Source organism: Lepidochelys olivacea, assembly GCF_965140295.1.
Source record: "Lepidochelys olivacea isolate rLepOli2 genome assembly, chromosome: 25".
Classification (NCBI taxonomy): domain Eukaryota; kingdom Metazoa; phylum Chordata; order Testudines; family Cheloniidae; genus Lepidochelys; species Lepidochelys olivacea.
In genome coordinates, this window is record NC_140435.1 from 14,113,709 (window position 1) to 14,133,494 (window position 19,786).

Consider the following 19,786-nt stretch of genomic DNA (forward strand, 5'->3'; position numbering starts at 1 on the left):
CTCCCAGGGACACTCGCTCCTTTCTGATCATCTCGGGCTCCTTCTGGGGACAGGTGGGGTGCTGGGGCTTTGGTGCTGCCCGCCTGCTACCTTTGGAGATGACAGTCTGGGGTCCAGGTTTCCCAGGGAGTTGTGTGAGCCCAAGGGAGTGTGTGTGTGTGTGAGAGAGAGACACACACACAACCTAAAGCAGACAAAGTGGTGGGGACCCCCAACCAGGACAGCAGGGGCTCCGAGGGTTGGCTAAGAGCTCAGAAGCACAAGGGAAGGGAGCAGCGATGAGGTTCACCTGGCTTTTCCTCTCCCTCCCACCCTCCCATGATCCACACCTGCAGGGTCCTTGGCTGGGCTGCCTTCCCCATTCCTGCTGCGTGTCGTGTAGCTCTTGCTTAAGAGGGTGCAGCCAGCTCCCTGCAGCGCCCAGAGAGGAAGTGGAAGGAGGAGTGCTCGCCAGCTGGGATTGGCTCCAGAATAACTGGTCGCTCCCATGCCAGGTGTAAATAGACTAAATCCCCTTTCTCTTTCTGCTCCAATCAGTCCTACGCACTGATGGATTGTGGTAACCTGCAGAGGCTAGGAGCCTCATCACAGACAGACTGACGGACGCGGGTCTGCCCTGGATTGCGGCTGTTTCGCCTAGGATCCAGCATTGTGTGCTGCGGGGCAGCCTTCCTAGCACGAGCTGTGATTCCAGGGGCCGAGAGAAGATGTTCAAATACACCCCACCGTGGCAGGTCCTCTGTGCCTCCCTGGAGCCCAGGGCACAGGTAAGAGCAATGGTGACACATTCTTAGCTGTTTCTTCATGTGAATCTTCACCCCGGCACTAAGAGGAGGCTGCGTGACCTAGTGATTAGAGCAGGGAGGAGATGGAATTGTGAGCCAGGACTCCTGGGTCCTACAGCCTTTCCATCCCTGGGCTGGAGAGTGCCCTAGCGTTAGGCTGGGGATCCGGACTCCTGGGTTCTGTTCATGCCTTGAGTACAGTGTATAGTTTAGTGATTAGAAAAGTGGGGAAATGGAAGCCAGGATGCCTGTGTTTTCTAGTCCCAGCTTGGGGAAGTAGTGTGCCCTATGGGGTTCAGACTGGGAGTCAGGACTCCTGGGTTCTATTCCTGGGTTTGGTTTGGGGTATGGTCCAGTGGTTAGAGTAGATGAGTCTGGGAGCTAGGACTCCTGGGTTCTATTCTTGGCGAGTGTTCTCTAGCAGGCTAAGCAGGGGACTGGAAATCAGGATTTCAGTGCTTGGCTACATTCCACATCAGCTGTTGTTACCTCCAAGTGACCCTGGCTGTCACCAGACAGACTGATAAGTTCACCGCTCCCCTGGAAGCTGCTGGCTTTTTAACAGCTGCCTGGCGCTCACTGGTGTAAGAGGAGAGCTCCGTGCAGGGAGCCCTCCTGGGATCAGGACTATGCAAACATCAACATCCCATTCACATCAGGGGGAAGTGAGAGCCTAAATCGCCTACCTGGAGCACTGCAGCGAAATGGGAGCGTCCTTCCTGGACTTACCTGCTGCAGGTGTGTTCTACCCAGACGCAGCTGGTCCGCTCAGGGACCTGCTATATTCAGCCACACACCAGGTACCTTCTGTGAAACCCTCAGCAGCTGGGAGGTGTTCTCTGTTTGCACTCACCTGCTGCGTTAAGTTGCTGCACGCCACTTAAAGCTGCCTGAAATGTCCGTGTTCTGTGACACGCCCCAGGGCTCGGAGACCCAGAGCTCGAGCATCCGTGACACCTGCCAAGGGGTACCAGAAATCCCAGCCCCAGATTTTGAACTAGACACACCCTCGTCCTCAGCATGGGGAATCTTTCTTACCCACGTTAACAGACAGTGGACTTAGTTTCAGATTCATGGGGAACTAAACCCCGTGCTCCCTGCCCAGAACACATCTGCCCCTGCACAGCTGGGCAGTGAAAAACAAGAGCGACATTCACAAAAAAAAACCCCTGCCCGAGCTGGGTGAGGCACCGGGAGAGCAACTGAAAGGCCGGGGAGGGGAGCGTTTTGTCACGGGGCTCACAGCAGAGCTGGTCAATCAGAGGGCGTGAGCTTGCCTAGAACACCTGGATTTTCAACTACAGCTTAGTAAACAAACCCTGATCTAGGGTTTCAGCATTTGCTTCTCCCAGGCAAAATGCTTTCAAATGAAAAGGAGAGGCTGGATTCTGCTGTGAGCAGGGATCCTAGCCCGGGAGCGATGCCTAAATCTGACGCCGGCATCGGGGCCAGGCGCTCTGGGAGCGTTGTCGGAAGTCCGAGTGATGGGGGGGTTGGCTGGGAGGGGAGGGGGGCATTGCTGTGTCGCTCTCTCGCTCTCAGTCTCTCTCATTTACACACACTCAGAAGTGCTTTGGCCCTGTCCCTCTGCTGAGAGGCCACGTTGATGCTCAGCAGAGTCTCCCGGGCCTGGCTGGGGGAGAGGCCAGGGCCCGGCAGAGGGTCAGGTGTGTTGGGCACTGGTCTGAACTTGCTGTTTTCCCTTTCCTCTGCCATGCCTCCATGGGGAGCGGGTTTTCCCCTCTCTTGTTCAGCTTCCAAATGGGGCAAAACAGGGACGGGATTTTTGTTCCGTGTTTGTGCAGCGCCTGGTACCTGGGCTCTGACTGGGGCTCCTAGGTGCCGGCGTAAAACAAATACTAAGTAATAATAATTAATCATTATAAACCAGCGGAAGAGGCCACGGAACCACCATGGGTCAGCTGCTAAGAAACAGCAAGCCACCGGGACACCCCTTGGCCCTCAAGGGATTGGAACGTGGGGCTTCTCTGGAGGCCCCTTTGGCCTGGGAGAAGCACAGTGGTGGGACTGGCCTTAAAGGGGGTCGAAGCAGTGTGCCGTTGTCGGGAGGGGGCCCTGGATGGCACTATCAGGAGGCAGCGCTATGTATCCGGGGGCGCTATTGTCCGGTGCCACTGTCCATTGGCAGGTGGCGTGGGGTGCTGCCGTTTCCCAGTTGCTCACACTAGGTGGTACTTCCAGAAGGTGGTGCTGTGAGAGTCGTCAGGCTTTCCCCCAACTGGTGAATGCAAAGGATGCCAGAGAACACCCCCTCTCCTGCCCCCGCTGCTGGCTTGTTAGATGGAGGATGCACAGGGGTCCTCTGCAGAGGATGAGCTGAGAGGCATTGATTGCCTCAGCATGCCCATGGAAAGAGCAGGCCTCTGCCTTTAGTCCGACTTCCCCTTTCCCCTTGTTGGTCTTGCCTCCAGGAGATGTGATTTGTTGCTGAGGTTTAGTAAGAGCAGCCCAGAAGCACCTCCCGCCAACTGGTCCTTGGCAGAGTAGGGTGATGTGACGGCGCGAGTCCCCGGGGGAGGCTTCCGAGTTAGCGCAACATCCTTCGGGGAGGCAAGAGAGGCCAGAGCTTGGTTCCCAAGATCCCCAGGATGGCATGGGCTGGAAGCACCAGGGCAGCCAATGAGAGACTCCCGAGGGATAAGCCCTCTCCCAGGAGGCTTTGCAGCTGCAGAGCTGAGTGTTCAGGGGCTAGGGTACCAAGAGGTTGGCGAGAGCTCCCATCCCAGCTATGCAAGAGCAAACACTCGGGTTATCAGACATCATACACAGCTGGGACAGGAGGAATCCTGGCTGGGGAGAGGCGCCCATAATGTAAACAGGACCGTGCGTGTGCCTGAACCCACCTCCTCCTCCTGAAGTGTTTGCTGAGCGAGGCCTGCTTGGTACCCTACAAGGGCTCTTGGGCATTTTCCTGCCCTTTCCAGGAATTTGCTTCCTCCTCAGCAATAAGCCACAGGCAAAGAGCTCTGACGACCACAATCAAGTATCGGGGCTTTGTTCTAGCATCTCTACTTGACAGTCACTAATCCAGTGTCTCCCACGCACCGGCTGATGTTGCAATGAGCTGTATGATCTCCCCAGCCCTTGGGCAATTTATATTACATGGGTGACAGTTACAATGGTGCAGGTGGCAAATTTCAGATCCAGCTTTGGATCCAGACAACCATCGCCCTTCGGTGCCGTGTGTCGGAGAAGCTCCAAGCATTTTACACGGGCAAGCACTTTACATAGAGATATGTAGCACTTGGCTGGGCAGAGGCCCCAGGGGCAGCTGGGTACTAGAGAATGTGGTGCTTGGTTTGGGCAATGCGCTGCTCTGCACTGATGAACTCACCCTCATAACCCTATTCGTGCGATGGATCATCACTTTTATACAGATGGGGAAACTGAGGCCCAGAGAGGGGAGGTGACAAGCCCAAAGTCACAAGGCAAACCTGTGGCAGAGGTAGGAAAAGTATTTTAGCCACAAGATTTCCCTCAAATTTCAAGATGGTTCAGATCTAGGGCTTCCCTCGTGTCGGGATCTAAGAGGGTCTAGTTTGATGCTAACAGAGAAGGTGACAGATGGTAAGGGATGGCGTAAAATGTATTAAATCATGGAGCCCGTGTCTCTGCCAGGGCAGTGAGTAGATGTCTCAGTGCATTCCAGGCTGCAGGACAAAGGATCAAAAGCCACCTCTCGATGCAGCCAGTGCTAGGCCTGCCAGGCAAGGGCCAGGTCTGTTGCCCGGGCTCCCTTCCGCTGAGGCCTGCGGGTGGTGCGGGATAGTTCCAGGGTGCTGCAAAGGGCAGGTCATCATGAGGGGCATGCTGGGGGAGGGAGCAGGGCACTACACTTGGGTTCAACAACCGTTGGCCTCCAACAGCGAGCCCAGGCGAATTCTTGGAATTCCTCCACTGACCTGGGGCCAGGAGCTTATCAGGGCAATGCAGCCCGTGGTCTCCTGGCTGCTCCGGCAGCGTCACCCCTCCCTGCCCCCAGCCCGTCACTTGCGTAGTTCAAAAACACGCTCGCTCACCAACACCAGCCCAGCCGAATGCCCCCTAAGAGGTCTCCATGGCCATGGGGAACCGGAACGCCCACGCTGGAGGGTCCCTTTGACAGTACGTGCATTGTGCTCTGGGTGGGGTGGGAGGGCAGGATCAAGGGTGGGGCCCCGTTAGCCTTTGCCGCTCCTGTATAACTTTCTACTGCTACTAATAATAAGCCTAGCTCTTCTATAGCGCGTGTAGCCAGGACTCTCAAACGCTTACCCTGCCCTGGATGCGTCGTCTGTACGCCAGTCCCGCGAGTGTGAACGTGCTCACGTGTGTGTGAATGGGTCTGCGTGTGTGTTTGTGTGTGCGTGTGTACCTGTGGGAGTGCGTGCGGATGCCTGTGGCTGCTTGGTGTGTACGTTTTGGTCAGGATTCAAGCATAAAAGGAGCAAGAACCAAGCCCGCTGGGTTTGAATAGAGTATGTGATGTCAAGTCTGGGCAGGGCCCGGGGGCTGCTGGGTAACAGAGGATGTGGTGCTTGGTCTGGGGAAAGCCCCGGGGGCTTCTGGGGAATAGAGGAGGCGATGTCGGGTCTAGGCAAAGGCCCCAGGGGCTGCTGGGTACTAGCGTGTGCGGCGCTTGTAACGAGGTGACGGGGCTACTTCTGGCCTCTCTCTGCAGTCGTGCTCCCAGCCACGAACTGGAGGGCAGGGGGAAGTAAGGAGCAGGGAGCAGGGCCTGGGGAGGGTTGGTGTGGTGCCCCATTACTTCCTTGGCTTCTCTCCCAGGCTTGGGAAGCAGTAAGTCAGATCTTGTGTTTATCGTCCATGTTGCTGGCAACAATACATTGCTGAGGAAATTATTACAGAGAGTGCGGGTTGCTGTGGGCTGAGTGCGGGGGCTGTCCGTGGTCTCTCATCCCCTCCCTCCTCCACTCCTAGGCCGCCAATGCTCTGCTCATTCTAACCCGCAAACTCCAGGGCAGTGAATCCCACAGCTGGCAGAGGCTTGCCCCAAACCTTCCCTTCCCCGGCCACCTGCTTTACTGCTCCCCATAGAGAATCCTCTTCCAGCTCTGTTTGGAGCCACAATGCTACCCAGTGACCACTATGGGAATCCCCAGGGTGGGGGACCTTCCTTGGGGAATCCCACCATCCGCTGAGCCACTCAGCATCACCAAACTCCCCTTCACATTTACACACGCCCCATTCGCTGTCTGTCCCCTTCCCCCTGCCCCTTTTCTCATAGGAAGAGCCGAGAATAGAACCCAGGAGTCCTGGTGCCACTGTCCCTTACTGTCAGCACTAACCCATATCCCTCCATCAGCCCAAGAGTTAGGGCTTCTTCTCATGCTCCGCTCCCCGGGCTCCCTGGGAGTGGGGCAGGGAGTTTAGGAACCTGACCATTCATTCAGGGGTCGTAGAGGGTGCAGATCAGGAATATGGTTGTGACATTGTCCCCTCTCAAAGCACGTAGTGCTGCGTGTGTGGATCCCGTGCACGTGTGACGTATGGGGAGTTGTGCGTGAATCCTTGGGCGGGGGATCATCCAGGGACATATTTCCTGCCTGCCCGCCCCACTGCACAAAAGCCAGAAGCAGGGAGCCAGAAGCAGCATAAAAATCTCATGCTGTTTGTTGAGGCTTCCCTTTGTAGACTTCACAGCACTTTGGAAAGGTGGGGAAGTATCATTATCCCCAATTTACAGATGGGGAGACTGAGGCACTGAGCTGGGACGTCACTTGTGCGCTGCCAGCAGGTCTGTGGTAGAACTGGGCAGAAGGTATTTCCTGCCTGCCCCTCCTATGTCTCACCCACTTGGCCACGCTGCCCCCGGGCCAAGTCTTCCAAAAGTGACTCTGGTCTCCGAGTGCCCAGCTTCTGACACTTTACAGGAGCTTGATCTGCTGAGCACTGTCTGGCAATCGGGCTCCTTTAATGTGTCTCATGCTGAGCACCCCAAAAATGGAGTCAACCCAGATCGCTAGTCCCTAGGGTCCTTTCCCATCCAACACTACATTGCAACAGCGCAGGGGGCAGCATCACAGACATAGGGAAATGTTTTCAAAGGCCCACTTTGGAGTCTAAGTCCCGTTGACTTTCAACAGAACTTTAGCCCCGGAAGTGGAGATCCTCAAAAGGATTGAAGTGCCTGACTCCCACGCACTTCCTATTGAGGCTTTGGTCTTTGGAAAACGTTCCCACTCCGATCCAGTGCCAGGAGCCTGCTCCAGCTGGCGGCTCACTCCATGGCAGAGCCGTCGGAGTAACGTGGAGGGCACATTGGGGCACATTGACGTGTGCAGCGCTCACCGCTTGCTGACACCCACCCACATTCCACAACAGCCACTCCCAGCAGGGACTTTTGACTCCTGGACAGGAGATAAGCTGCAGGAGGGTGATAAATTTCCAATCTCTGTGTAGTCAGGAGCTATAAAGGAAGGATAATTACCCACCAGTATGAAATGAGAGAGTCATAAGAATTCAGCTGAGTATAAACCCTTGGGAACTGCAGCTGCATTGGATTTCGGTTGCCAGTGTGCAACGGGCCCAATCCATCCCTGGAGTCAATCGCCTTACACCTGCTGACCCAGTGACTCTCTCTAAGCAGGTCAGTGTCCGTGCAGTGAAAAGCCTATGGGAGCCACTCAGACCTGCTATAAGCAGAGATGGCTTCAGTGAAAGTGGCATTGCACCTGCTGTCTCCAGGTGTGAATTTGACCCTTTCAGCTGGGGGCAGTGGCTGCCCAGAAGGTCTGCAGAACTGTCTTCCGAACGAGTCTGAAATAGCTCCAGGGGACTCTTTTGCTTGGAGCAGATGTTCTGCACCAGTCACGCAGTAGGAAGGGCTGCAGATACCATTGCCAGAGAGGGGGTGTTGCAGTTAGAGTAGGGGATGGGGAGTCAGGACTCCTGGGTTCTCATTCAGGGAAGGGAATGGTGGGTCGTGATTAGGAGTGGGACTCGGGACTCCTGGCCTCTACTCTCAGCTCTGGGAGACGAGTTCCATTCTACACACTAGTCTCTTGTGCTAATCTGTCAATCAATTTCCCCCACTATAAAATGGGGTGTCATAATATTTACCTAATCTCCATCTGGGAGGCTGAATTAACTGTATTTGCAAAGGAGGAACAGCTGTGCAAAGTTCTCTAGTGGCTGGCAGAGCTGTCCCTCACATAACTCAAACATGGGGCTTGTCGCTTCTTTGTGCCGGATGCATTTAAACCCCCTGCAATGTCTAGCCTTAGCAGGTGACACCAGGTTACTGACCGCAGCAACATCACAGCTGGGAGAGATGCAGCTGCATCAGAGCGGCTCTTTCACTGAGCTGTACAAGGCATTACAAGAGCCAGTGGTTGGCAGCTGAAGCTGCAGGCTAGAAATAAGGTGCAAATATTTAAAAGTGAGGGGCATTAATCATTGAAACAACTGATCTAGGGTGCTGGGGGATCCTCAAGCGCTTGACATCTTTACAGCGAGACTGGGTATCTTTGTAAATGATCTCCTCAAACAGAAGCTATGGGCTTGATCCAGGAATCGTGGGTGAGTTTCTCTGTCTTGAGTTATACAGCTGGTCAGACTAGATGATTGTAAGGGCGTCAAGAGCCTGATGGTGTCAAGAGCCTGTGAACCTATAGTCAAGGTTGTGAAGAGATGTTGTGAAGGCCAGGACTATAACGGGGTTCAAAAAAGAACTAGATAAGTTCATGGAGGATAGGTCCATCAGTGGCTATTAGCCAGGATGGGCAGGGATGGTGTCCCTAGTCTCTGTGTGCCAGAAGCTGGGAATGAGCAACAGGGGATGGATCACTTGATGATTCCCTGTTCTGTTCATTCTCTCCGGGGCACTTGGCATTGGACGCTGTCGGAAGACAGGATACTGGGCTAAATGGACCTTTGGTCTGACCCAGTCTGGCCGCTCTTATGTTCAAGGTGCAATATACTTACTTTGAGCCTGATGCAAAACCTCCTGAAGCTATTTCTATTAACTTCAGTGGGCTTTGGATCAGGCTCTTACTTGTTATGTGTAATCAAGTCTCCTTCTAGTGTCCCCAGCTACTATAACAGGTGGCTACTTATCCACCCTGGATGGTGCGTCCCCTTTAGTTCAAATGGAGAACTCTGGTTTTGGTGTTGAAAGGTTCATTCCTGCTGACTTGTGTGGCAAGGATTATTACATAGGTACATCGGCATTCCAGCCACGCCCCAATACATAAATGAATCCACTGCGTAGATCTCTATGGAGCACCCCATCCCTGAGAATTGTGTGCTCCACTGATCGACCCAGGATGCAACATAGCTCCTGAAAAAACACAGGAGGTAACTGGTTTATAGTCACTGGAGGATTAGCATAGATACTCCTGCTGCCAACACCACCCTCAGTAGGTTTCATAATGAACAATTGGCATGAGAAGGCATAAAAGCCAAGGTCAAGGGCTGGAATTTATTTCAGTTTTGCACGATACTTGGGTTAAAGTTTGCTGCATTTTATGAGCCATGGAACTACGTTTATGATCCACACCCTTTCGATCATTTCAAATATATGTCCTAGTTGCTGGCGCTTATCTTTCCCTGGCTCCAGAGGGGGAAATCTGCAAGGGCTATAAAATGTGACTGCTAAATGACATGCTTTTTCCAGCTACAGTTTTATTCCCCTTTCCTGTCTGAGCTTGGTTGTCTTTCCCTGCCTAGGCCTTCTCTAACTACGATCCCACTCCCTTCATTTCTGAACATCCTGTGTCCATAACGCACCCATGGGCTAACATAATCATTGTGCTAAGCACCGCAGCCTTATAGCCTGTGGCAGACCTCCGACCTTGTCCGCATGGGTCCCGCGCTTCCAGGCGGTTTATGCTAGCTTCAGAGGCTCACTGCAACCCTCCACGTAGCCCTTCTCTCTCTAAGGCCAGGGATACAGTCTACTGAGCCCTTTTCATCATAAGCCAGCAATGGAGGTTGGTGAGAGAACTCCCACAGTCTCTGTTGTTCCTAGGGCCTCATGCCAAAACAGTTTAGCCTCCTGTCCTGACAGGGGCCTGTCTTCCCCTCCCAGGAGGTGTTTCTGTAGTGGTGGGTTGGGGGGAACCCAGGCCCGCCCTCTACTCCGGGTCCCGGCCCAGGGACCCTAATGGTAGCAGCTGTTGGCAGCCAACCTTTTACTGCCAGAGTTGCTACATTTCCCCGGTCCGTTTCCCAGCAGCTCTCCTGCTTCTCCCTTCTTCACCCTTACTAATGACTTGAGGATGTCTTCATTAACCAGCCCTTCAGCCACACTTCCGCTCCTCTCTGCCTGACTGGAGCGAGCCCTTTTATATTATCAGAGGGGCCTTAATTAGAGTCAGGTAGTCACATTAGATGAATGGCCTCACCTGACTCTGCAGGTTAATTGGAGTCAGGTGTTCTCATTAGCCTGGAGCAGCCCCTGCTCTGGTCAGTCAGGGAACAGGAACCTGTTCATCCAGTGGCCAGTATAGCTGCCTTCTGCTCCTCTGCTGTACCCAGCTGGCCTGGGTCTCTCACAAGCCGTATACCACTTATAGCAGTAGCACTCAGATCCTCCTGCTCCAGGCACACAGGTGTGTAGCACTGAGCTAAAGGAGAATCCCTTGTGCCAGCAATATAAGGCCTATGACACACAGTTGAGCAGTCCTGATTCTCTCCAGTAGAAGGCAGTGATGTTACATACACAGCAGCCACTTCCTCAATATGTTTTCATCATATGCTGCCCCAAAATGTGTACAGTACCCAGGTGTGGTGCCACCCACAGCTTCCACAGCATTATGTGGGTTATGGCAGCTGTCACCAGGTGGCGCTGTTCCAAGTTCTGAGCGTGTGAGCAAGTTTTGATTCTTAAGAAGACGTGCAGTGTTGTTGTTAGTTGTGGCTTATGCAAGGCTTTTGTGTAGGGGCCGCTTCAGGCGAGAAGGAGCTGTGAGATCAGCACGAGAATTTACTGCCTGCCATGGACTCTGATTTCAGGCAATTCTTGATGCAGAGTTTCTCCCGGGGAAGCAGACATTAGTGTTGGGCTGAGATTCCTGGAGGATTGCCCTGCATGCTCTTTGACCACCTCTGCTCCAGAACTGGTATATATGTGTAAATAAAACAAGTTACACTTAGAATATATCCATATTCTGCGTCGCTGATTTTTCCTTCACTAGGAAGCTGACCTGCAGGGCCCTGGACATCAGCTACTGATCAGCAGAGGGTCAGAATGAAACACTAGGGTCAGGAGAATGAGCAGCATTCTCAGACTCATTTGTGACTTCTGCTTCTTGTGTTTCTCTCTAACATGTGACTTCTCTCCCCCTTTAGGGACAGCAAAACATCTTTCATGCAGAAGGCCTTCAGGTGTACGAGGAACCTGCGATTAACCCCACAGCTGAACAGCAGCTCAGAGGCCAGGAAGACGCTTCTGAAGAGCTGCCTGAGGAATCGCCCCAGGAAATGGACAGAGTCACCAGAAACCTGATCTTCCATCTCCCTCACAAGACTCCTGAATACAACACTCACCAAGGCAGCTTGTCTGCAGAACTGAGAGCCGAGAGCAGCGATGATGTGTTTGCTCCCTACAGCCAGGGCAACTGGAAGGCTGAAAATGGCCACGACTGGAGACCCAGTTATCTGCCAGAAGACAGATCTGAATTTGCAACAAACTCCCTGGATGCTGGAAGGGATCTCTGGACTCCACCTCCAGACAGAGAGTCCAAGCTAGAGGTCGTGACATCAGGGATGTTGTATGATATCAGGGCTTATAAAGAGGAGAGGAAGCCATCCAAGCTGTACTCGGGTGATGAGGAAGAGCTGAATTACCCCCTCACCCATTTGGACATCTCGCCCGAGAAAGCAAAAGAGCTTGAAGAGGAGAGGAAAGAGGTAATCCAAAGCCAGGTGGTGAGGAGAAGCTCCACCATGGCTGAGAAGTGGAACTCCATAGAGGAGCTGGATTCTCTAAGCACGGGCTCAGCCGGTAAAGGTGAGGCGAAGCAGGGAGGAGGCTATGCCACCAGCTTTGCCCTTTGCTTTTATAGCCGTTCCCCAGAGCAAGTGAGGACACCCGTCGACCCTGAAAACATAGACAGGGAGCAGATCAACTTTGCTGCTGCCCGGCAACAGTTCCTCATGCTGGAAAAGACTAACCCAAGCACGGTCTTCAGCCCGAGGCAGAAAGTTATGTCTCCAAAGCCAGAACCAGCTCAGAACACCTCTGAGGGAGAGTGGCACTGCGCTGAGGGCGTGTTGAAGATGTTTATGGACTATGACGATGCTGACGCACCCAGCCAGAGAGAGATCAACGGGTATGATGTGGCATACGAGACACCCATGGCGGAGGAGCTGTATGCTCCCAAAAAGACTGGTATAGAAAGGGAAGATCCCAATGGGAGAACGGCCAGCTTGACCAAAGCATCTTTCAGAGATGACCTGGACTCCGGCTTGGGTGAAATGTCCAATGAGTCCAGCGTGGGTTACATTAGCGATGGAAGCATGTCCAATGAGATCTTCGACACTCAGCTGGATTTGAAGGCCGGCAACCAGGATCCTGCCAAACAGCTGAAGGCCAGGGATGAGACGCCCATTGAACGGGAAATCCGCTTGGCAATGGAGAGGGAGGAAAGCCTACGGAAAGAGAGAGGGATCCAGAGACTGAGGAGCAGCAATGAGCTGGTGGAAATCCAGACCAAGCCCCTCCTTTCCACTTCTCTCTCTTTATCTTCCTCCAGGAAAGCGAAAGACAAAGGCCGTGTTTCCTTTTACGTCCAGAGGGAGATCGAGCAGGAAACCAAGCGGGAAGAAGATCTGAAGAAGGAAGGGAGGCTACTGGGGATGTACGACAAGGGGGCGCAGCAGGAACTGGGTGAGCGCAAGAAAGTATTTGAGCAGGAGGATGCCTTCCCGGCCCCACACAAACCAGAGTTTGCAAAGAAATCAGAGGACCTAAGGGGAACCCTGAACAGCAAATTTCCACTACAGCAAGCTGTGGATGGCAGCTTTGGTCCCACGGAGAGCACCACAGATGGAAAGAGAGTCCCTAACCACAACGTGAATCTAATAAGCTTCCAGGCTTATCAGCCACATTCCACGCTAAACACTAGTAAGAGAAGCACGGTGGATGGGCTGCTGTCATGCAGTCAGCCCTCCGGCAGCTGCAGCAAATTGGTGGATGAGGATTCCTTTGGGGCAAGGCGCCCCAGCCCTACAGAAAGGACAGATTCCACAGCAAGTCCGGAAGGGAGGGTCAGGGTGCACAAGGAATACTTCGCCACTCCATTCTGGAAACCCAAGATCTCCTTTGTGAGTGACCAGGGGACGCAGGGCCTGCTCGGAAAGGAAAAGATGCTGGAGCCAGCGGGCACCCAGGAGGACCAGTACACCCTAAGGAAGGGCAAGCCCCAGACGTCTTGGCTGATCGAGGAGGAGATCCGAAGGGCTCTGCAGAGGGAACAGGAGCTGCAGGAGCAGTGGAGGCATAGGCTGCTGACTGACAGCTCCTCTCCAGCCAGCAATGACAGCTCTGCCCGGGAGAAGGGCTTCCGGTCTCAGCTTTCATCTCAGAGTTCAGGTGAGGAGAGAGAGACAGAACTATGGGGCTTCACTCCCTTGGGGTGACATTCAGCCCCCTGCAGAGGGCCAGCGTGAGTCCTATGCATCACCAATGTCCTTATGCCCCGGGATTCTTGGTGACAGTATGGCCCCTTTTATCTGCCCTGGCTGCATAAAGGGGGACCTTAGAGTGAGTGGAAACAGCCCCGGGGACAATGTTTGCCCCCCTTTCCCCCGAACACACTCAGGCAGCCTCCCCGTCTGGCCCAGTTCCCAGTATAGCAGGTGGGTTGGAGCCATGGCCAAGAGCTATTCTGTGCTTCCAAAGGTCCCTAGGGGACCATGGGAACCATTGGGCAGGTTCCTGCACAGGCCCAGAATTGGGGGAACACAATCAGCCTACCTCACCTTCCCCCCATGCTTGTCCTAAGCCCAGGAATGGAGTAATTGAGAACCAGGTCTTTAGGCTCTAGATGGTGCACAAAGTTGGTGCTGGCCCTCTGAGCAGAGAGGAGTTTTGCCTTTAATGGATATCCAAGGAGCCTGCAGCCTAAGAGAAGGGCTCACAAGGGGTTAAGCGCTGGGCCCAAACTGGGACCCCAAATCCATGCTCCCCTACCCCACCCCGCCGCTTCCCACGTTTGAATTGAAATCCAGATCCAGAGTTCATGGCTCAAGCCCCATCTCCAGCGAACAAGCATCTCCCCAAGGAGCGCCTCCCGGTCTGACTCAGGCCGATGCCGCGCCAGGGCACCTTCCCCTGTTTGCTCATTCCTCTCCCGTGTCAGCCTCCCACACCCCTTGGAATCCAGTCTCGTCTTGCAAGCTGCCCAGCTGCAACCAAACAAACAGAGTAAAGGTTAAAAATGCCACATCCCCTCCACACCTCTGGGGCAAACATCCCTGAAGGCAGGACTGGGTGCGGGGGCAAAGAAACTCCTCCCTGCAAGGACTTGCTCAGCTCTCCAATAGGATGCCTGTATCCTGTTAGCAAACAATGCCTGGTGTCTCTACGACACTTAATCCTCCTTAGGCAGGGATTCCATTACTGGAGCACAGAGCGGCTCGATCCAGAGCCCACTGACATCCCTGGGAGTCTTTCCGTCGATTTCCCTGGGCTTTGGATCCAGCCCAGATTGCCTGGGCGGAGGCAGTGATGGGGTGGAGAAAGCATAGAGGACGGTCTTAATAGAATTAGGGATGGGTCAGAACAGGGACAGCAGACCCAAGACACCTCTGGATTATGGGGGTGCTCCGCTGCGGGTCGGAACTCTGGGCCCAGGCCAAAGCAAAACTCCTGAGACCTTGCACCTGTTTTTATATCCTATGGGCCCAATGACCTGTGAAAACACATCCCTGGTACCGGATCCCTTTGCACGTGTATCTTTCTCTTTAAGCCGCCTCGGGCACCGCTGACAGCTACTGGGTGACCGAATCACCCGTCTTCGCTCCTCCCTCGCACCAGTCAGGGACGCTGGGGTCAGCCCCTTCACCTAATGTGCCCAGTCCCTATCAGGGCTACACAGGCAGACATGCCTCTGAAACAGCCTCTGACGGTCCCACGGGGCCCCCGTGGGATGAGAAGAAGAAGAGGAAGCTGAAGGAAGACAGGAAGGTGAGTGCTCCAGTCTGGCAGCCTCGGGGCCGGCCTGGATCACAGTCACTTTCTAGCAGCAGGCTGGGGTGTGGGAAGCATGGCCGTGCAGTTGCTCAGGTATAAAAGGCAATTAAATGTTGTGGGTGGTGCTGGCTGTGAGAGGAGAGGCTGAGCCTCCCAGGCTGCCCTGTGTCATTTGGAACCCTGCCACTTGGATGGTTGGCAAAGCTGTAGGTTAAGGCACCAGGCCAGGGCTTAGGCAACCTGGGGTCTATTCCGGGCTCTGCCGCAGATTCCCCGGGTGTGACTCAGCTCAGCTCCCCGCCTGTGAAACCTGCCTATTTCCTGGGCCTGTGGGGAGGATACATGCATCAGTGGGTGCCCAGATCCTGCAGGGAGGGAGGCTGGCCGGATGGTGCAGCAGCTGCACTGACTGAGGGGCTGTCAGTGCCGCAATCAGAGGGCGACTGCACATGTCGCTCTCCCCACGCAAGCCTGGATTCCGCTAGCAATAGCAGTGAAGCTGTGGCAGCATGGGCTAGCCGCTTGAATACGTCCCCAAGGGGCTGGGTGGGCTTGGACCCATGCTGCCACCTCACTGCTATTGTTCTGGGAGCTAGGTAGATCAGTGCTAGCTTGGCCACGGCCACGCATGCTGCCGTCACGCCTCCGACGGCAGCGTTGACGTGCCCTTCGCCACTGCGGAGGTGTGGGTTCCCCTCCCCACCCAGCGAGCTCTGCAGTGGGAGCTATGCCTGTGCCCTATTCCTCCCCACCCACTCTGGGACGGCTGGCAGTGTGTGGGGTCTGTGCTCCACAGCCCCATCGTGCCTCGCCTCCTTGAACCTTCCCCTCCACACACACTTTATGCAGACCCAGCACAATCCATCTCTGTAGGGGGTTTGCCCCTCGTGCCTGGTTTCTCTTGATCACCCACCCTGTTTCTCTGCCAGGTTCCTTTCATCTGACCTTTTGTTTCCCCCTCTTGCAGTATGCAAGCATTGAAGCAAGTGATGACGTCAACACAGAGGTAAAGTACATCAGACTCTTCAGCGCTGCCTCTGGACTTCCTCTGTCTTCTCTGACCCACCTCCCTCCCTGCAAATACCCACAGGGTTCAGACCACGTCTGCATTTCTCTGGCACCCATTTCCATGGCCCCTTCTAGCCAGGAAGATTTCAATCACTGAGCAGGGCTCCGAATGTCAAGTCCCATTCCAACAGGCACTTCATGAAAGAGAACTGTGAGGGCACCTGCATGTGTGGCTGTGGAATGCACAGGGCGTGGTGGTTGGCAGGGAGAGGGATAACAAGCCTATCCTTGCACAGTGAAGCTGCTTTGTCTGGCTTTGCATGGAGGAAGTTATTCCATTGTGAGAGGAATAGAAGTTTTTTTTCTAAACAGTCTCTCACTCCAAGGTCAGACTGTGCTAGGAGCCAGCCTCAGCAGGGTGAAGGGACACTCCAGGAGGTTAATACTAGTAGTGAGTTCATTAGGAATGGGCCTGATCCAAACACCCTCCAGCACTGGGGAAGATCAGATGGGAATCCAGCTCCCGGAGGCTGAGACACTTCTTGGCTGAGCCTGGGTCTCGGAACAATTTTGGGAAGTCCTGATTTGAGTCTCAAGCCAACTCTATGTTTAGTTTTGTGAGCTCAGGCTGTGGGGAGCCTTCATTTATTCATCCTCTTGGGCACACATCCCAAATGCACCATGTTAAATTCCTAAAGTTTGAAGTCATCCGATGGAAAAGGAACGTTACTAAAATATACCTGAAATGGACAGGGCCTTAACTCTCTGCTACTCTGCACCTTGTGTTGTCGTTGACATCTGTGCCAAATAGGGGTGACCAGATGTTCCGATTTTATAGGGGCAGTCCTGATATTTGGGACTTTGTCTTATACAAGCACCTATTGCCCCCCACCCCCATCCCGATTTTTCACACTTGCTGTCTGGTCACCCTAGTGCCAAAGGGATACTCAGCCGGAATGGTAGCAGATTACACCCATCTGGCACAGATGGCATAAGGTGATGGGCAGCAGTGAACCAGGCCTGTAGTGTTCAATGCCCGTCCACACAGTGGCTTAGGCCTGGCATACGCTGGAACGTTGCAGAGAGCTGGTCTCTGCTGGGGATAGAAAATTCTTCTCCAAACTTCACGTATTAATAAAGAGCATCTTCAGTGCCAAACAGCTGAATTGGGCTGACTAAACACAGCACTTAGGCAACAAAGATGTCTCCAAGCATGAGAGCGGGGCCTCATGAGAGAGAGGAGTGGGCTGCCAGAGACACCTCCAAGAGTGAACGCTCCTGGAAAAGAAGAGGAAGGACAGTCTGGTGGTTAGTAGCCTGCAACCTGGGAGTCATGGAGTTTAAAGCCAGAGGGGACCACTAAATCAACTGGTCTGAACTGCTGTATATCACAGGGCAACACCACCCAGCACTTGCTCACTAACCCAACAATCGAAATGAGAACAAACTATTAGAGCTTACAGGAGATTAGATGTTATGTGCCACAGGCAGAGAAGGAGGAGCCTGAGACCCTCACAATGGCAGGGAAATAATTAAGTGAGACTCAGGTTCAATTTCCTTCTCTGCCACAGCCTTCCTGCATGACCTTGGGCAAATCACTTAGTCTTTCTTTTCCTCAGTTCCACATCTGTAAAATAGGGATAATAGCACTGCCCTGTCTCATAGGGGGTGTTGGGATGATAAATACATTAAAGAGTGTGAAAAGCTTAGACATTACAGTAATGGGAGCCATGTAAGTATAATAGATAGATCCTGCTTTCTCGTTCTGCACAGGGGGGGCAGAATTTAGCTGAACAGGTGTATCAGCAGCCCGGCCCTACTCAGTGCTTGTTTAAGGCACTTTCCCTGCAACATCTGTCTCTGATCAGTGGAACTTCCTGTGTCCAGAGGTTTATAGATACGGTCACAGTGATTCTGATTTCACTTGCTTGCTGTCAGTCCATCTGTCCTGTGCAGGGTGGAAAATTATTGGGATTAACCCTGTGCATGTAGAAATGTGTAACTAGCGGGTCAGTCTGGCAGATGTGCCTGGTTCAAAAGAAAAACTCCCACTGATTTCAATGGGAGCAGGCCTGGTACCTTATCACCACCTCCCTCTGTAAAGGCCTGATTTTTAAAAAGTGGCCTCCAACTTAATTCTCAGGTGCCCAACTTGAGTCACCACGACTCCAATTTTCCATGAGCTGCGGGTGGTCAATTTTTCTGAAATCAAGACAGAAACGTGTCAAATTGGGCACTCAGAACTTAAGACAATTCAGATCAGTGGCTGCTGCTGAAAATTTTACGCCTAAGATTTAGGGGGAGCGTGGGGACAGTGGGAGGAAGGCAAGGTCAAGGAACAAACCACAATCTTGTAAAAATAAAAAGCCAGTGCATAGGAATCTGTCTATAATTTTGTGTTTAATTTTAGATTTTAGAAAGCACCCGAGTGACTCGCCACAAGAATGCCATGGCCGAACGCTGGGAATCAGGACAGTTCTTCAACAAAGATAATGCCTGACGAAGCTCTAGCAGCCAAGGAAAGAGCAGACTTTGCTTTGTATTTACATTTACTCCGCTTTGGATTCAATCTACGCTAAGTACAAATCATCCAATTGTTTCTCCACGTGATGATTGTAAGAATCACGGACTTTTGCAAATTGTATATGTTTAAATCTCAAAAGGCGACTGTTTAAAAATTTTAGCTTGTGCTTGTACCCCCACCCGCCAAAGGAATATTTTTAAGGTGGAAAAACGGATCACTTTATTTTAATCTTCTCTGCAAGTAGATGGCTAGATAAAATGAAACACGGACTGTAATTTAACTCCGAGCTGTGTCTCTGTAGCTGGCAAAAGGAGTTATTTCTGAAGCTGTTTTAGGTGCTTACCTGCCACACCATTAGAACTTCCCTTGATATACAGATGTCTTTGGATCTTCACAAGCATTGAAATGGGAAACAGAGAAGAAGTCAGGTTTCAGAGTAGCAGCCGTGTTAGTCTGTATTCGCAAAAAGGACTTGTGGCACCTTAGAGACTAACCAATTTATTTGAATATAAGTTTTCGTGAGCTACAGCTCACTTCATTGGATGCAGAAGAAGTCGATATGATCTGCAGAGATGCAGTGGTATATAAAATATATATATTAATGCTGTTGTTTATTTTGCTAATAATTTATTAAAGAGTCATACCTCCTCCCCTCATTCGTTCCAGCCTGTCTTGTCAGTAGAGATGTTCAGGTGAGGTTGTGTTGGGGATTTGAAAGTGTGCGTGTTTAAGGAGAATGGGGGGAGGGGAGGGAAAAGTAGGGGAAAGAACCCTTGAACTGCAGAGACAAGCTTTCCTGGAGGAAGGGGAAAGTCGGAATTCCCAGGAGGTCTTTTTATGTCTGGCCCCAGGCATTCAAAAAGCAGAGGTGCTACCCCGCTCACAGGAGTGGGAAAATATAAGCAAATTTCAAGGGTACTAACTAGGGCTGTCAAGTGATTAAAAAAATTAATTGCACAATTAATCGCACGACTAAACAATAATATTTGTGGGCATTTTCTACATTGTCAAATGTATTGATTTCAATTACAACACAGAATACAAAGTGTAAGTGCTCACTTTCTATTTATTTTTGACTATGTTAAAGAGATTGCACTACAGTACTTGTATGAGATGAATTGAAAAATATGGTTTCTTTTGTTGCTCATTTTTACAGTGCAAATATTTGTACTCAAAAATAATATTATACACTTTGTATTCTGTGTAGTATTAGAAATCGATATATTTGAAAATGCAGAAAAACATCCATAAATATTTAATACATTTCAAGTAGTATTCTATTGTTTAACAGTGCGATGAATAGTGATT

The 19,786-nt window shown here is 52.4% G+C and overlaps 1 protein-coding gene across 1 annotated transcript; it reads left to right on the forward strand.

Annotated features, from left to right (window-relative positions):
* The first annotated feature begins 549 nt into the window (after positions 1–549).
* MISP (mitotic spindle positioning) lies at positions 550–19,094 on the forward strand. Its single transcript, XM_084614686.1, has 5 exons — positions 550–767; positions 11,100–13,344; positions 14,723–14,940; positions 15,914–15,952; positions 18,365–19,094. Exons 1-5 carry the CDS (start codon positions 708–710, stop codon positions 18,452–18,454), a joined length of 2,652 nt encoding a protein of 883 aa, XP_084470812.1. The 5' UTR covers positions 550–707; the 3' UTR covers positions 18,455–19,094.
* The last annotated feature ends 692 nt before the right edge of the window (positions 19,095–19,786 follow it).